At 43.0% G+C, this 17,460-nt stretch overlaps 1 protein-coding gene across 2 annotated transcripts in view; it reads left to right on the top strand.

Annotated features, from left to right (window-relative positions):
- Positions 1-8,195: 8,195 nt before the first annotated feature.
- The window catches only part of TM9SF2 (transmembrane 9 superfamily member 2), a 31,061-nt gene continuing 21,796 nt past the window's right edge, over positions 8,196-17,460 (top strand). For both annotated transcript variants that reach the window (XR_013956418.1, XM_080613051.1), the window contains exons 1-4: positions 8,196-8,483; positions 12,594-12,661; positions 13,858-13,951; positions 14,696-14,823. Coding sequence is in view for 1 of the 2 variants with exons in the window: in XM_080613051.1 (XP_080469177.1) it covers positions 8,349-8,483; positions 12,594-12,661; positions 13,858-13,951; positions 14,696-14,823 (425 nt within the window). In the remaining variant the exon portion in view is untranslated. The remainder of the gene's footprint in view (positions 8,484-12,593; positions 12,662-13,857; positions 13,952-14,695; positions 14,824-17,460) is intronic.

Genomic DNA, 17,460 nt, shown 5'->3' with positions numbered 1-17,460 from the left:
AAAGATTTTTTTTATCCCCAGAACTTCAGGGACAGGCTACATGATGTGGTTCCCTCCTGAACACATATCTAGGACAGAGTTTCTGGTGCTGTGGGATGTATCCTACAGCAGGAATAGGCATCACTTCCCCGTGTCCCCTGCAGCATGCAGGGACCTGGTTCAAGGTATCAGCCCGCTGCAGCTGAAGCAGGATCCTAGTGGCTGTGCAATTAGCCTCCTAGTCTCCATGTAAGCAATTCCCTTGGAAACAGGTACCAGTTCAAATGCTCTGGCTCTATGCTATATGGGGAGCTTCCCTGCTCCCCATAAGCCCTACAATTTAGCTGGCTGGAAAGGGATGAGTCTGTGAACTTCGAGGCTATGTCAACATCCCTGTTCCTGAATCAATGAGCTTCTTTGCCCAGCAACAGGCAGTCAGACGTTCAGATGCAGTTACTGATTTTGCACGGTTCTCATCTTGGATGCTGAATTTTTCTCTGAAGTCAAGGGAGGCAGCATCAGGTGCCCAGCAACACTTCAAAGTCACACATAGGTTGTCTTAGGAAAGGGTGAGAAAAAAAAAAAAAAAAACAAAAAACAAAAAAACAAAAAAGCCCACAAAAATCAAGGCATATAAATCTGAAATGCAGACTTCAGAAAACCAGGAAAAATATTTTTTGCCTGGATTTCTCCAGAAACAGCCACTACAATTCTCTGTTGGGCTGAAGATCAAGAAAATTATCTTTTCTGTTTACCCACATCATCTTACGTAGTATTTTAAAAGGAGCATTATTCACCATAATTTTCCACTTCTAATTGTAGAGTTCTTTAACTTCTACGTCTAAAGCTTAAAAGAGCCAAGTAAAGTTTTTTCAGTGTCAAATTCTCCCAGGACAAGCGGTCTGGATGCACTGGATTACCATTACTGTTTAACACACATCCTTCCTCTCTCTGTCCTGCTTTTACTTTTCTCTGGCCGTTTATTACCTTCTTTCCCTTCTCCGGTTTCTATCTCAGGCTGTCAAGGAGAGAGCAGAGTCTGATTCCCGCAATGAAATGCTTCACCTGCAGAGCCTGCTGAGAGCAAAATTGATAAAGGGCAGCACCAGCCCAGGCAATTTCACTCACAGCGGGCACTCGCAGGTGAAGCACTACCATAAAATGGAGCAAGGTTACTCACCCGCTGCCTCCCAGCACAAGTCACCAGCTGATAGTTGCTTCTTTCCATCCGTCTCCTGCCAGCCACCACTTGCTCTGCACCGACGCAAGAGGCAGGAATCGGCCATGTAGACTAGTGTTTGCTAGCTGGGACTGATCCCAGGTAAGGGCTCCAAACACCGAATGCTCAGCTGAAGCACGGCCTGGCCACAGGATCGCTGGAATCACTCCTCAGGACACCTTCCCAGCAGCAGGATCCCAGGGAGGATGCAGTCTCACTGTGTGAGACAACAGTCCCATAGAACTGCCACCACTGCAACCACCTGATGGGACCAAGGTGACTTGTAGCTGGGTTTGTAGCATCTGACAAGGGTACCAGCCTAATGTTTGGTGTTATTTAGGACAACCTGAACATCCTTTTAGTTGGTGGCTCCTGTAGATTTAGTTTAGCACAGGTTAGATCCCAAGAGATAGTGACACTATCACTCCAGCATTGCTTTGCCCCAATCCCACTTTCTCCACTATTTGAAAATCCTGTCTATTAGAGGACACCTTTCACCAGCTCAGGATTTTTTTATTTTGATAGAAGTATTCCTCAGAGCTTGATTGATACCAGGGCTGAGATTTTTCCCTTGGACAGCTTAGCTTGAGTAGTCATGAGAGAAACATGGTGATGCAGGGTAGGGAAACTGGGCTCTACCATCTACTCCTTTTTTCAGTATGGGGAGTACAGGATGAAATTTTAAAGCTCCAGATGTGAAACAAATAAAAAGATTTTTCTTATACAATTCATCAGTTATCTATCAAGGTTATTTCACCACTTTGTACCTGAGACCAGAATATTTTGAAATCTAAAAAAGCTTAAGCTTTTAAGGGGAACAGTTAGATCACATTAATAGATGCAGTTAGATCACATTAATAAAGTGGGATAAAAAGTTATGACAGCTAACCTTTCTCATACTTCAGGGTATAAAATTCCAGGAACTGAAGGGATTGAGAAACTCCCTTTCTAAACAGTGGTTCTTATGGAGGGCTCTAATAGTCCTCGTTAGAGACTTGAATACCAGTCAGTGCCAGACACCTGGTAGAGCAATTTCTGCAGTAGTGGTGGGTAAGATAGTTATGACAAATACTCTTTCTATGCATCAGAAAATACCCATCATAGCGTTTACAGAATTCAAGGACTGAAATTAAGATCTAAGAAGCACAGTGCAAACTCAATGTACATGAACACTCGGCTCTCAGTTTAGCACAAAACTCCCAATTGAAACTAGTGGAAAAATGGGAGCCTCAAAAGGATTTAATTACCTCAATACCTTCATAACTCTTATCTAGAGTTCCAGAAGCCACATCCCAAATCAGCCCTGCAGCCTTTACAGCGTTATTCCAGAAGGCTTTCCATAATCAGAATTTCATAAATGTGATTTGTTTTACAATGGTGCAAAATCCACCACCAGGAACTGGACTTGGGTAAAGATCTTTGTCAATGAATGTGGCTGATTGATTGCCACAAGCATTAATACATCATGCTACAGAAGGATACAGGGCAAGGACAAAGATCCTGAACCGTCTCTCCTTGAAGGGAAAAAAAAAAATGATTGATCTTTCCCAGCTGATAGAAAATAGTGATTGCCAAGAGTTATATTTAATCTTGGAAACTTGGATAAGCTTGGATATTTAAGCTTACAGTGAAATATATTTTACTGGCCATGCTCACTGCTGAATAGGTAACCAGCTCAATTGATTCGGGACTCATAGGGCTATAAACCAGAAAGATTCCCCTTTGGTTTATCCACAAACTTATTCCTATATAAAGGTTGTTTCTTCCCAATCCCTATAATCAGTACTAATGTGAACAGCAATTATATTATTGCGCACTGAGAGCTGAACGAACTAATTGGTGCAGCCTGGACCAGACCTGCTCCAAACGTGGGAGACATGGGCCAGGCAGGCAGCAATCTTCCCACACTTTCTTTTGTGCTGCTTTAAAACTCAGCAGGGACCTCACAGAAACCTCACCCACAGCAACTGCTGAAGAGAGTCATAAATGCAGCTGCTCCCAAGGCCGTTAGTGCTCAGACCGCACTAGCTGGTGCCATGTGCCCCCTCTCCCTCCTACAGGAGTCTGGTTTGTGTTTGCTGCAAGGCATTGCCATGTCTCTGTTGGCACACTTTTCTCCAAAGGCTCTCCCCCACTGCTTAGGCAGAGGAGTCAGCCAAGCTGAATTTTGCTCTAAATATACAATGATAGCTGTATACTCATCTAAGCATTTTCTCTTTAGATGTAATTCAGTAGCAGTTTTTACCCGACAGAGGCTGCTCTTATTTTATTGTCAGTCCTTTCTCTTCTTGATTTGGAGAGTCAGGTATCAGGCTGATTGCACGTTTCTAGCACAATATAATATACTGGGGAAAGGGACATGGGCCTTTATCCTATACCAAAAGCCTAAAGGATTTGTGTTCAAATATTAATTTGGAGCTGGTCATAAAGTCACAGGAGGAGCTGGATCTAATTCCTGAACAAAGATTTTAGAAAAGAAAAAGCCCCAAAACCAAACAGACTTGCAAATCATAAATCCCAACAAAGACAGCAATGGCACAACCAGATGAGTTTCTACATGCTGTGTGACTAGTCCAAACACTGCACTGTTTACTTAGGTAGTGAACTGGCTGCTGTTCAAGAGGATATGCTTTTCCTGGAATGCTGCGGGGATTTACTTTGTGAGCAGAAACACACCTCACATGCCACCAAGCCCCACAGAGCATTCACACATTGACCATAGCTGCCGCAATGCTCCTGAGCTGCAGGAGGCCAACATGTACCCACCAGAGGACTGTGCCCTGGCAAAGAGGGAAACCAGCAAGATCTCTGCCTCAGTGCCTCACAGACAATGCCGCCATCCATCTGTCTGGGCTGAGGAGTGCTCATGCCATCCCCCTTGCTTCCACCAGTCCCACGGGTAATGTGGTCAATGACGCGTTGCTATTGTCAAGGAAGCTTTGGATCCACAAAAGGAGCAGGGCACTTGATGTGCCTGACCTTCACTTCAGGCACAGAGCTTGTAGCCCTTCTGTAACCCTGCTCTGCCATCATTCCGCTGAGGAGACATGCAGTCCCCTCTGTTTCCAGGCTCAAAGTACCCTAAAGGCTGCCTTCCAATCACTTGCAGAAGTACCTTATGCTTGGAAGGACTGCATTTCTCAAACCTCCTTAGGCCTTCACAAACCATAATCCTTCACCCATTTCATCTGCAAGAAGGTCTTGGACACACATGATAAACCTGCTGAGGGGGAAATTGTTGTCAGCTGTCAGTGTTAGTACAGACATCTGGGACTTCAACCTCCACTTGATAAGGTCGTCACCCATACTTCTTGCTTTGTAGAAAAATGACCAACCAGCAGTCTAGAGGCTACTTAACAGCAGGGGATGTCCCCAAAATATGAAATTTGTCATTCAGTTATTAATGTTGGTTGTCTCAGGAGAGAAAAGGAGCATGCTTATTTACAATACTTTGCATTGTAGTTGTCAGGGCAACTCATCTGCAAGAAGGGAGATTTGGGTTCCAGGCTGCAAACATGTAGTTCATATTAAACATTTAAAAATAAATTTGAAACCACTATTTCAAGCGGATGTCAGTTGTACCCAGTTAGCACCCTAAATGTTATGCAGCAGAGTATTATTCTGCTTTTCTGGTACTAAAATCACACCCACCGAATTGTAACCTGTGGGGGAAACAACTGTGTGCTTGCACCCTTCACAACAAGGAGTATTTATCTGTTCCACAGCTTGGCTGCTAAGGCACTGTAGTGAGGAAATCAGTTTTCAGCACCCTCATGTAAAGGAAGGAATATGTTGTGAGAAGGCAGCAGCCACTGGGCTGCAGGATACAAGGGACTTTGAAGAGCTTGTTTCTGAAATGAAGAACTAAACTGTGAGAATCTCCATGTGAAGGAGGCACCTCTATCAGCCCAGACACAAGCAGCAAAAGGTGAAAACCACCACCACAACAGCAAAAGTTATTCACAACAGTTTATGATAAAAAGGGTAGCATTTTCAAGGAGTGGCACTTATTTTCCCAGCTGTTTCTGACCACTCTGTATTCTTATCTTTGTATTTTCTTATCACAAGAATTATTTTTCTTTTTTTTTTTTTTTTCAGTAAAAAAACCCCAGGCTGTTCTTTCACTTTGGCTTCTCTTGGTCCATTAATCTCTGAAACAGTAGTTTTCCCTGTGTTTTATTTCACAGTGTTGCATAGCCTTGGTATTTCTGGTGATAAAACCTGTGATACTTGTTCTTCTGGTGCTAAACCCACACCTCCTGACTTGTAACCAATGGCTGTAAAACCTGTGGCAGGGGAATTTAAGAACAAAAATTATCAAGCAAATTCCCACTGAAGTTCTCATTAAATTAGAGATGGGTTTTGCCCAGACTGAAATTGGATCTGAAGGACCATGGCCAATCCTGGGGTTATAACCCATGGTTATACCTGCTTGAAAAAGAGTTGTGATAGTGAATTAATAACACAGCCTACAAACTGCTTTTCCGGATCACCTGTGTAGAGCAGAGAAGAGGGGGCATCACAGCATACGGCATCCCATCCACTGAAACGTTGTTTGGACCAGCTGGCAAAGCACCCATCAAAATCACCCTGAGTCAGCAGGTTCGGTAGTCACAAAGGCAGAGAAAGAAAGGGGATTTAGAAAAGATCACAAAGCACACCACAATCCTACTCATCGTGCAACTTTTGGAGTGTTCTCAAGGAAGATAAGGATTAAATGGGCAAAGGCTTTTAAATATTCTCTCATGCAAAGGAATGGAATTGGGCCCACAAAAGTAATTTGCTTGGAATATTAACCTGGGAAATGGGAAATATGTTTGAACTCCCTTGTGGCAGAAGAGAAACTGAACCTGGGTCATTTACAACCTGATTACCCTAACCATGAGTAATTTTAAATAAAAAGAGGGAACTGGGATTTCTTCTCCAGCTGTGCTCATCACAGGGCTTGGTCTTATAATTGTGCTCTTAGGATATCTACAGGATGAGACAAGTAGGAATTAGGCCTATGCATAAAAAAGATAGGTGAACAACTTCAGTTTTAAATATAGGATTTAATTTCTAATGTATATAAAGTAATAAATTTACATGTATTTATCTAAAGCTAAGAATGGCTTATGTAATGTAGAAAAACATGTAAAAATATCAAAATAACCTTACCTAAGGATTAGCTTATGTGGCCTAGGTGCTTAGGTACTCAACTCTGTATCTGGTCAGACACTGTGTGAATTAACCCTCCACAGCCAGGCTGGTCTTTGCAGCCAGGTATCTCCTTTATTGCTTTCTCAGGCACTAGCACATTGTGTTGCAAGATACATACCGGATATCCTTTCGGACGGCCCTGCTCATTCCTCACTGGCTTTACCAGCAATACCTTCCCTGCCTAAAGACCTTGGCAAGCTACAGGCCTGTGCAAGCAACAGGTGAGTCCTCCAAACCCAGTGGTAAATAGAATGTAGTGTTCAAGCCCAGGCTGGACAGAGCTTTGGGGGACAGGGTCTAGTGTGAGGTGTCCCTGGCCATGGCAGGGGGTTTGGAACTAGATGATCTTAAGGTCCCTTCCAACCCAAACCATTCTGTGATTCTGTGATAATCAAGGAAATTGGTGGAAAGGCTGTAACATTTATAAATACAGATTTTCATCAAAGGCTGTTTGGAATTTCTAAAGCTGCCCAAACCTGAACTGATGGAAAACATTAGGAAGGAGGAAAGATAAAACAAGAATTTGAGCAATGTCCTCTCCTACTTTATCAAAGCAACAGGCTTTTTATGCCTGCCCCTTCTATAGGTTTCGGTATTTTTTTGGTGTGGATTTTTTCGGTGGGGATTTTTTCATCAGGAGATAGTGCCACATAACAGTGGCCATCAGTGACACGAAGGGAATGCACATCTGGGTTGTTCTGAATGTTGAGCTGTAACAGATGCTCACCGTAGCCAACATTTGGCTGGCTCCCCCCTCCCTTCACTCAGCCGGTGAGAAGTGTCACCTGAAGTTCAGTTAGAATCACAGAATCAACTCCATTGGAAAAGACCATTAAGATCATCAAGTCCAACTGTTACCAGGACTGCCAAGTCCAGCACTAATCCATGTCGCTGAGGGCCTCAACTACATGGTTTCTGAACTCTTCCAGGGACGGTGATTCCACCACTGCCCTGGGCAGCCTGTTCCAGTGCCTGACCACCCTCTCAGTGAAGAACTTTTTCCTAATATCCAGTCTAAACCTCCCCTGGCGCAGCTTGAGGCCATTACCTCCTGGCCCATCGCTTGTTACTTGGGAGAAGAGACCAACCCCCACCTCACTACAATCTCCTTTCAGGTAGTTACAGACAGCGATAAAATCCCCCCTGAGCCTGCTCTTCTCCAGATAAACAACCCCAGTTCCCTCAGCCATTCCCCATCACACTTGTGCTCCAGACCCTTCACCAGCTCCACTGTCCTTCTCTGGACTCACTCCAGTACCTCCGTATCTCTCCTGTAGTGAGGAGCCCAGAACAGAACACAGGATTTGAGGTGCAGCCTCACCAGTGCCAAGCACAGGGGGATGATCACTGCCCTGTACATGAAAACCGTGGGAGTACTCCACAGAATATATTTTTAATAAGAGCAAGGACTGCTGCATAGCCGGGAAGGCAGCGTGGCCTGATCGGGACCGCAGCCAGGCCTCGCCGGGGGAGTCCCAAACGGCGGCTGGACGCCTGTGGCCATGTCCTCGTCGCTCCTGGGTGGCCGGGGCGGCTCCTCGCCCTCCAGGGGAGTGCCGGGCCTGGTGGGGAACGGACGGAGAAGAGAGGAGGGAAGGCCGGCCCAGGGGCGATGGCTCCCGCACCACCGCCCAGCCGCTCCCAGCGGAAGGCGCCGCGCTGCCATGGCAACGGGGACGGGCGGGTCGCTGCCCCGGAAGCGAACGAGCTGGGCCCGGTCGCGCTGGGCTCGGCTCTGCTCGCGTGCTGGCCCGGCCCCGCCCCGCCTCGCGCTTCGTCAGGCGGTCCGCGCTGGGTGACGTGTCGCGCGCGAGAGAAGCCGGAAGTGGCGGCCGTCGAGGGCGGGGGGAGAGACGAAGCCGCGACCGTTGCCGCCGCGGGTTCCCAGGGACCCTCCCCCCGCCTCGGCTCCCCTCCCTCCCGCAGGCCGCCGCCGTTCCGCCGCCCCGACATGGCTCTGCGGCGACTCCTCTGCATCGCCGCGGCGCTGGCGGCGGCCGCGCCCCCCGTCACTATCGCCTTCTACCTGCCGGGCCTGGCGCCCGTCAACTTCTGCGAGGCTGGCAAGGAGAAGCCGGAGTGCAAGGTGAAGGGGTCCGCACCGCTAAGGGGAGGGGAGGCCCGCGGGCCGGGGCTGCGGTGCGGCCCGGCTTTGCGGTGAGCGGGGTCTGTGTGTGGGCCTGCGGGTGTTTGTTTTCCCGGAGAGTTTCTAGCTGTCTGGCTGTAGTGTCCTCCGCGGCCCAGGGGCTCTGTGGCTGCAGGGACTCGGAGAGTTATCCCCACTGTAATCGGGAAAGGTACAGCGTCCGCGGCCCCTTGCAAGCTGTCAGCTTACCTCGTGAGTATTGGTCACATTGGGGAAATAGGAAGGCCTGGCCGCTTATCTCTCGGGCCCTTTTAAATACGTGCTGGAAAGCTGCAGAAGTAATAATCGCAGGGACAGGTCGTGTTGGGGGTGTCTGTGGTTCTTGGCAGGAGCGAGCAGCCGAGGGCTGCAAGCAAATACAAATCGAGGCAAGCAGGCAGTGACTCTTCTCTTGCTGTGGTGTCCTGGTTCCTAGAACCTTGAAGTGTAGGGATTTCTGGGGCCCAGAGTCTCCAGTGAAACTGAAACTTATTTTCATGCCTAGATAAGTGACAAGTGAAGTTCACATAACCAGATTGCTTATTTGTAAGGATGTTACCCCGAGAAGCTGTGGCTGCCCCATCCCTAGCAGTGTTCAAAGCCAGGTTGGACCGGGCTTTGAGCAGCCTGGTCTAGTGGAAGGTGCCTCTGCCCGTGGCAGGGGGTTGGAACTGGATGAGCTTTAAGGTCCCGTCCAGCTCAAACCATGCTATAATTCTATGTTACCATGCTGAGGGTAGGTGCTTAAAATAGTCTTTGCACCTTTGGGTGAGCCTTCGAAGTTTGCTGCTGCTGTAATGGCAATTACACCAGGCCATGCTTTAAGGCTTGAATGAGGAAGTTCAAGACCAATTACGTTTATGATCCATTATCTTACTGCTGTTGGAAATGGCTGTCTCACGCTCTCTGATCTCTCTTCTTCTGTACTACATGGAACTCTGGTCCATGATTCTTCAGAAGAGTCGGTTTAAACCGTATGTTTTTCATAAATATGTTGCACTCACTTTATTAATTTCCTGTCATGAATCAGTGGAGCAAGTAATAAGCCAAATGAGTAGTGAAGGTGCAGTTGCTATAAATGTCGTTTCCCTTCAAGTGTATTGTTCTGTTCAAATTGGCCAAATCTTGCACCTAACACATCATTGTGGATTTTTTCACTCTTGTTTCCGTGCTGCTTCTGTTGTAGTAGTAAAACACTCTGTGGACATTCTTTTATAGGGTCATAGAAACTGAAATGACCACAGGTCACATAGTCCAGCCTCATGATTGAAACACAACTGGTGTTACTAGATCAGCTCAGCTCTACCTCACCTCCCTGGGTGACCTGTTGCAGTGCTGCACTACCCTCGTAAAGGATTATTTTTCTTCAAATATAGGCTAGGACTTTCAATGTGCAGTCTGTAATTTTCACAGCATCCCTGAAAAACATTGCTATGTTTGAATTATTCCTGTTTTTAAACTAGGGTTGTAGAAGGAAGGTTTTTTATGTTTTGTGTTTTGTAAGTCAAGTAAACTAGGTTGCCTACTGTCTTTTGTAACCAGCCACATTTAATAGGCTGATAAAGAGACATTTATGGGGTGATCTTTCCTCCTATAATGTGAACAAAATGCTTGTCTCCTCATCCTGAGGATTTATAACGTTTTAAATGTGAAATGAGGTACTTAGGTAATGGAAATCTTCCACCAGTGGCCAGGTGAACATTTTAGGATAACATCAACAAGTGTATTATTGCAAAAAATTGCTGAAATTAACCACCTCTTCTATTACTCTACCTCATGCCAGCCACTTTACGTACTAAGTGAAGCATGTGGAGAAGTCTAAATCACTCTCCAGATCTAATTCCCTCCACATAACCTGCAGTTGAATGTAGTCTGGTCTCTGGTGAGGAGAAACAATATGTGATCGGATAATTTCTTTATCATAATATTTACGTAAGTGGGTAAAACTAAGCTTCCCTGAAGAACCTTAATTTTTTATATGTTCTTAAGGTCTTAAAACTGTCACTGCTGATTATGATGTTGGTAATAATATTGAATTCTCCTCTGCACTGAGGATTTAGATGCACAGAGCAGATCTCTACATTTTGTGTGTTATAAATATTTGTCTCTAAATATTTGTCTTATAATCTCTGTGGATCTCCTGTCTTCTGTTAGCGAGATGGGGTGGAATGTTGGTGGTGGGGCACATAGCTAGCAGCACAAGAATTATGAGACTCATAAATTTCCCCCTTCCTCCAAGTGGGCAAACTCAGTTTGGCTAGTTTTCCCATTTCTGGTTGAAATTTCATCAGAAATTTGAATGTGATATATGCAGACATGGTAACTCTTGCCCAAACATTAAGAGTCCTTACTCAGTTTAAAACAATACTGATGACTCCAAGGAGACTTGCTGTTGAATGAAAATTGTTTATCAGAGATGCTGATCTGCAGTAATGCATATACATACGGAAAATTGGGGCATTCAGGTAAATCTCCTCCAATGAAAAATAGCTAATCTAATAGGCTGTGGTTCTGTGACCAGCTGAGGCAGTCTAACCTGTTACTGCTGGAAGCAAGAGATTTCATGCCTGTCTTTCTGTGGGCAACATGGCCCTGTCCTCTGCATTGTCCCAGCTATGTTACCCGTTACTCCTTTTTGGAGCTTATTAACATGACAAGAAACTACCCAACTTTTTGCCAGGCTAGTTTTTTGCTGTGCTGGTGAATTGAAGTGGCTTAAAGAATTATGGCAAGCGTGCACTACCCAGAGGTAAGCAGCAGGTCTGCATGGCTTGGGGCAGAGGAAAGAGGAACAGTAAGGTGTGTCCTCACTTGGTGAGTCAACTTAACAGCTCACAGCTGCTGCCTCTCATGGAACTATGTCTGACTTGCCTATGGACAACTGTAGTGTATCAGTAGAATACAATACTGAGGTACCTGAGCTACACATGCATATGAGCAATTCATTTTATTTTCTCTTTTTCCCTCCAGAATTTCTTTGTTTGGTTAAACTTGAGTCAGATTTCATAGGGAGGAAAAGCTCTACTGTTGGTGAGAAAAGAGATGGCTTGCTCTTGAAAGGGGGAGATCTTGTTCCTGAAAACACTCGCCTTCCTTTTGCTGTCTCCAGCTCTTGTCTGATTGCCCAGTAAGACAGTTCAACTTGCTGAGTTGCTAAGACTGCTCTAAATTTTTTGGGGGGTAACTCTTCTGCTATTTCAGCCAGTTGAATTGGTTTACTATGCAAGCAGATAACTGCCAAAACCAGTGTAAGGCAGACAGTTGAAATGGATTGCGACTGTGGGACTAGAATAAGGGAAGGGATTTTGAGACTAAGAGGGAAGAGTGAGAGACCTCTTCCTTTCTGTAGCAGCAAGCCACCCCATCTGTAATTAACATGTACAGACCAAACTAGTCTGAAACCACAGCAGACTGAACTCGGGAGTTTTTAGTTACTGAGCAACTTTTACAAGAAGGTGAATGTGAATATCCTTGCCTTCTCTTTGGAAAGAGCTGCAGTTCAAACTAAAAGTAATGTATCAGTCTGAATACATTGTTTATATTCTCATAGTTCAATTTTCGGTTGTTACACAGTTAAAATTGTTGAGCAGTTTAATTATAGGGAGAAGTACTGATTTTATCTGTACTTTTATTCATGTTCTTTTAAGACTTTTATTACAGAAAAGTTGCCGTGATGACTAATATAGCTCTAACTTGGTACATTAAACCACTGGCAACTGTGGTAACTGTATTGCTCTTGTGCATGATTTCTTGCTATCTTATAGTTTGAATATTATGTTAGCCTGAAAGTGGTTTTTGCTTGTTTGGTTTGTTTTGTTGTTTTTTGGGACTTGGTTGTTTGAGGGTTTTTTTCATATTGTCACTGTTTCTGTGATGGTTAAGTAGTGTTTTACTTATGTTATCAGCAGGCACAGCTCATTGCATGTAATTCTCCATTTGAAGACATATAATTGCATAAATCTCACATTTTCAGCTTTTCTTTACCTTATTCAAACAAATCTATTTATATATACATCTGTCAGAATTGAAGAAGTGCTTTCATGTAATTGCCAATTATCTCTGTTCTTTCAGTCTGGAATCGAACTATTTGTGAACAGGCTTGACTCTGTAGAGTCTGTCCTTCCCTATGAATATACAGCGTAAGTATATCAAAGTGTGTGTGTCATTTTAGTTGTTACTTCTTCCAAAAATACGAGTTTGTTTTATCTGTAAGTATTATCTACATTTGCTACAGAAGTTTACCAATGAGGAATGTCTATTTATTTTGCTAATATAAGTTTATAAATATATAATTTTCAACTGAGCAGATGGATGCAGACATACACTGCTTCCTTCTCCTTAGTTGTCTTTGTTCATACATTAGAAGTAGTGCCTGGATTGATAGGCCCTGATGTAGGTCAGATCGTTGTTTTGGAGTGAGTTAAGGTTAAAATGTGTGTATATATATATACATATATATATAATGTTTACTCTTCTGCATTAGTTCATGTTTTATAGACCAAAGTATTACTGCAGTCTTCAGTAGCCTGTAGCCAGATGAGTGAAAGTGATAATGAGATGTGAACTCCTGATCAGTTATCTTAATGAAGTGTGAATTTTTTTCCCCTGGTACATCATAGGAGTGTACAAAATGTATCAGTGTCAGGTACAACTATGGGAAGTTGTTGCTTCAAAGAAAATTTTTATTGTTACTGTTGAAGAGGTTAAGCACTAGTTATGTCCACACTTTATTGAACACAACTGTGATACGCTTGAAATTAGACTGGAAAACTTGGAGGATGTGCTATTAAATGTGTTGGGGAATAAAACTGCAATATCCTGTTTATTTAATAGTACTTGTTGTAAAGGAGCTGTCTGTCTCTGTGTGTGTGTATATATATATATATGCACATATTTTGTTTTTATTATTACCCTCCCTCCTTTTCCCTCTGCCCAAGAGTCTGGCTTGGATCTGCATTTTCTCTTGGATCTGCAATGAAACTCTATGTGAAGGTTTAATTCATGGCTAAAATCCCAGTTAAACCAGGAAACTTCTGATTACTTAAGGACACTTTTATGCTACTATGTTTAATATAAACTGAGTTCCAAAATAGCTGACTAAGAGATTTGGTAGTTGGTTTTGTTTCTTCTTTTGTTGTTGTTTGGTTGTTTATTGTTTTCAAAATGGGACTGTGATTTTTCACACTTTGCCTTGTAGGCTCAAAGAAAATACTTACGTAGAAGTAAAGCTGTATAGTTCCTTCACTTGTGATGAGGTGTTGATTTGGAAGCACTATTTGAGGTCTAATATTTTCAGCTAAGAATATTTTGGTAACTTTTGTATCTTTACTGACAGGTTTGATTTTTGTCAAGCAGAAGGAAAGAAGCGTCCGTCTGAAAACCTTGGCCAAGTATTGTTTGGAGAGAGGATAGAACCGTCTCCTTATAGGGTTCGTTCTCTGACAAGGGGTGTTTGGTAATACATATATTCAAATGTAGCCAAAGGCGATGAAAATCTTAAAGATCCTCTTCACAAGGGCTTTATGTCAAAGAGGTTCAAAATCTGAAGTTCTACATAATAGAAAACTGTCAATTTAACCTAACTGTAACTATGCACTTTGCACTGTGAAGCTGTAGCCTAAATGCTGTGGAGGTTGTCTTCTCTTTGGAACCTGCCAAAACTCAATTCTTGCTCCTCGGGTGTCCCCTTGTTAGAGTGAACTGAGTACTCTTATTTCTTGGAACCAGATCTGAGAATACCACAGCTGTAAGTTTGAAGTATTAGAAGTGGTGTTAGCTGGCTTTTCTTTTCTGATGATTAGAGCTCCTGCCTTCTCTATTACATGTAGTAGGAGAGAAAGTTATCAATTGAATCTGCCTGGGACAGCATTGCTGCTGTGAGGTCGAATGATTTGTCTGGTAAATCATTGCAGAAAACAGGTTTTAATCAGTAACAAGTGTGTGTACACTCTTAGTGTAGAGTGCCTACACTGAACACAGAAGGGTTTCATAGCACACACCAATATAAAAGCATCCTCTGGGGGGGTTAATATACATAGTCTTGGTAATTTTTTTAGGTGCTTTTATTATAACAATACAAGCAATTATAAGTGCATAGAGGAAACTTGTTAAATACTGAAATGACAGAAAGGTAGTGACAACCTTTTTGCTTATGTGTCTTTCATTTTTCTTAGTTTACATTCAACAAGAAGGAGACGTGTAAATCTGTTTGTACAAAAACATATGATACCACAAAGCCAGAAGATAAACAGAAATTAGACTTTTTGAAAAAAAGTATGCTGCTGAATTATCAACATCACTGGTAAGTTGGAATCAGATTTCACAGATGAGTTAGTCTAGTATGTCGGTGATAATTTAATTTAGTTTATCATTTTGTTATTGCAACTTAATACAGATTGAGCACTAGGTGTTGGCACTTCTGCGGATACCCCTTCTGTTCTGCAAAAGATGTTACATTGTTGTTGTCGTCATGAAAAATTTCCTTCCCTGAAGGATAAGCACCAGGTATAATGGAAACAAGTCTGTTTCCAAACTCAAAGCTTTGTGTGGTTTTTGTGCTGCCTCTGTGCTTACTGTAAAACACTGCTGTTTCTTTGCATCTATAAAGGTAGGAGTTAATCCTGCCCTAGCTTGAGAAAAGGCTTAAGGGACCTTCTTTCTGTTGCCTGTGTTTTTTTTGTTTTCCTTGAGAGCCTTTGCGCTCCCCTTCAGATGTATGTCCAGGAGATAGGATCTATGGTTCTGAAAGTGTATTATGCAAAGTTTGTTTCTCTTATAGGATATGGAAGTGAAAGGTGGCCAGGGAAAATGAAATAATTTAGAGGAACTCATGAACACTTGGTCCTTTTCTACTCTCTGAGTCCCTCTGTAACTATCTGAGTCATCTTGGAGCACGCTGGGGCTCTGTTTCTGCTTGGCCATTGAGGTCCTCTTCCATTGGGCAATAAGAGTGGGGCAAGGCTGAATGCCTAGGCTGAATCCTGTGCTGATGTTCAGTTAGGATGTAGCCATGCTCTGCACCCACATCCAAGAGCTGGGAAATGTCTGTCAGCAGGCTCCATCTTGACACTGGAAATACTCAGCCATGCTCTCAGTGTTTATATAGTGCTTGTTGGTACATTGTGCTAACAGCAGCCTTCGAGTGCAAGGGTAGAAGGATCGATTTGGGCATGCAGTTGTCAGAATTCCTGTAGCGTGTCTTTGCAAGTAATACATGAGCAAAATTAATTAATGTGGCACATATGGTTTCAGATATGTGTTCCTCACTTCACAGAAAGAAACATTTTGGTCTTCATCTACTTATATTCAGACTTTCTGGATATATTAGTAAAAATGCAGGTGAAATGTTGAATGTTGCCAATGTCATTAAATGCTTTTCTGTAATGCCACATTACATTTCTTCATTTTTGAAACAGCCACCCATGCTGGAAAGGGAATGAGTGTGTTTTCTGCTACTCTTTTGAGCCAATCAGAATATCGCTTTTCAGGGATAAACTGTGGCTCACTGATGTAAATATTCCGGGAACATCTTGAACATCAGTGTAGTTGGAAGTTGATAGATGAGGTCAGAAGGGTTAACAGGCGGTAGCCATATGTTCATGTAGGCGAACAAGGAAGTAGTAAAGAAATCCTGAAAGGTACAGCTACTTTTGCAGGGATTTGAAGTGCATATGCCTAATGCTGGAATAAGTATGGCTTCAAACATGCTGGATTGGGTTATATTCCTATTAAATACTGCATATATTTACGGCATTTACACCACTTTGAATTTACATGATGCATGTTGGTCTGGTGTAAAGCTTCAGCTTTAAAAGTTAACGTGTGTTTTGGTGTATAAATGAAAATTAGTTTCCCAAGGCTGTGATCCTGTCCCTCTCTGAAATACAAACACGTAATCTGACAGAAACTAAAGTGGAACTGCGTAAAGCTAATTACACAAAAAAAGTACTTTAGACTCTGTTTTTCCCCTTAGATTAAATTGTTTTACAAATATACTTATTTTTTAGCCTGTACAAGTAGCTTGATAGGACTGATGAGATTTTAGTAAGACTTAGTTCTGTTTTTCAGCGTGAAAACTACCTTTTAAATGTAGGGTACTTCTTATATTCTTAGTTCTTTTAATAGCACTTCTACTGTTTATTTTTTTTTGCTAGGCCCACTGCCCTAAAACTATAGAACCAGTGGTATGAAGAATCCCTGTTTGTGTCTGTTTGGTAATGAATAGTCCTTCTCAGCCATGGCTTCACAGAGTGGAAATGGCTGGATTTTGTGATGAATGATGCATGCTCTAGGAGTATGGTATAGGGGTATATTGTACAGGCATCAGCCAAGGTAGCGTAAGTCAGGATTTAATAGAGGTTTATTATCCAGCTTCAATTTATCATAAAATTCCTGGGGAACACAGATGGTGCAAAGTACTTTTAAGGTTTTAAAAGCCACTTAATAAGATTAGGAATTGACATACTGAATTGGACTCAGCAGCTATACTGATATCTTGGCTGACAATGTTCGTCACCAGATGTTCTTGAGAGACATATAAGAACACTGTTGTATAGCCCATTTGCCCCACATGTATAATCTCTTCAAGTCATTTTAAATTTGAAGATTAACTGTGAAAAATTATTTGCTTCTTAAACTATCAATTTGTTCCAGCATAGCTGCCTGAAGGCAGCTCTGTATTCTTTGCTGCAGAAGATGCAAGGGAAAGCCTTTACCCCATCCAAACTCATTTGTAGTAGGTTAATGCTTCACCTGGTTTTGATTATGAAATTAGAATACTAACAAAAGCAAGAGGTATCTCTAGTGTATATTATGGCTGCAGGGGGACAGTCTGCCTCACCTATGTCCACACCACGGGCTGCAGGGGAACCGGAGCACCTCCTACATTAACCTTGTTGGTTGCAGGGCTGTTTCTCTCACATCTTCTGATGCAACTTGA

This window comes from Psittacula echo (genome assembly GCF_963264785.1).
Source record: "Psittacula echo genome assembly, chromosome: 3".
Taxonomy (NCBI): Eukaryota; Metazoa; Chordata; class Aves; order Psittaciformes; family Psittacidae; genus Psittacula; species Psittacula echo.
Note: the sequence above shows the minus strand (reverse complement) of the source record. Positions and strands in the feature narration are given on the sequence as shown.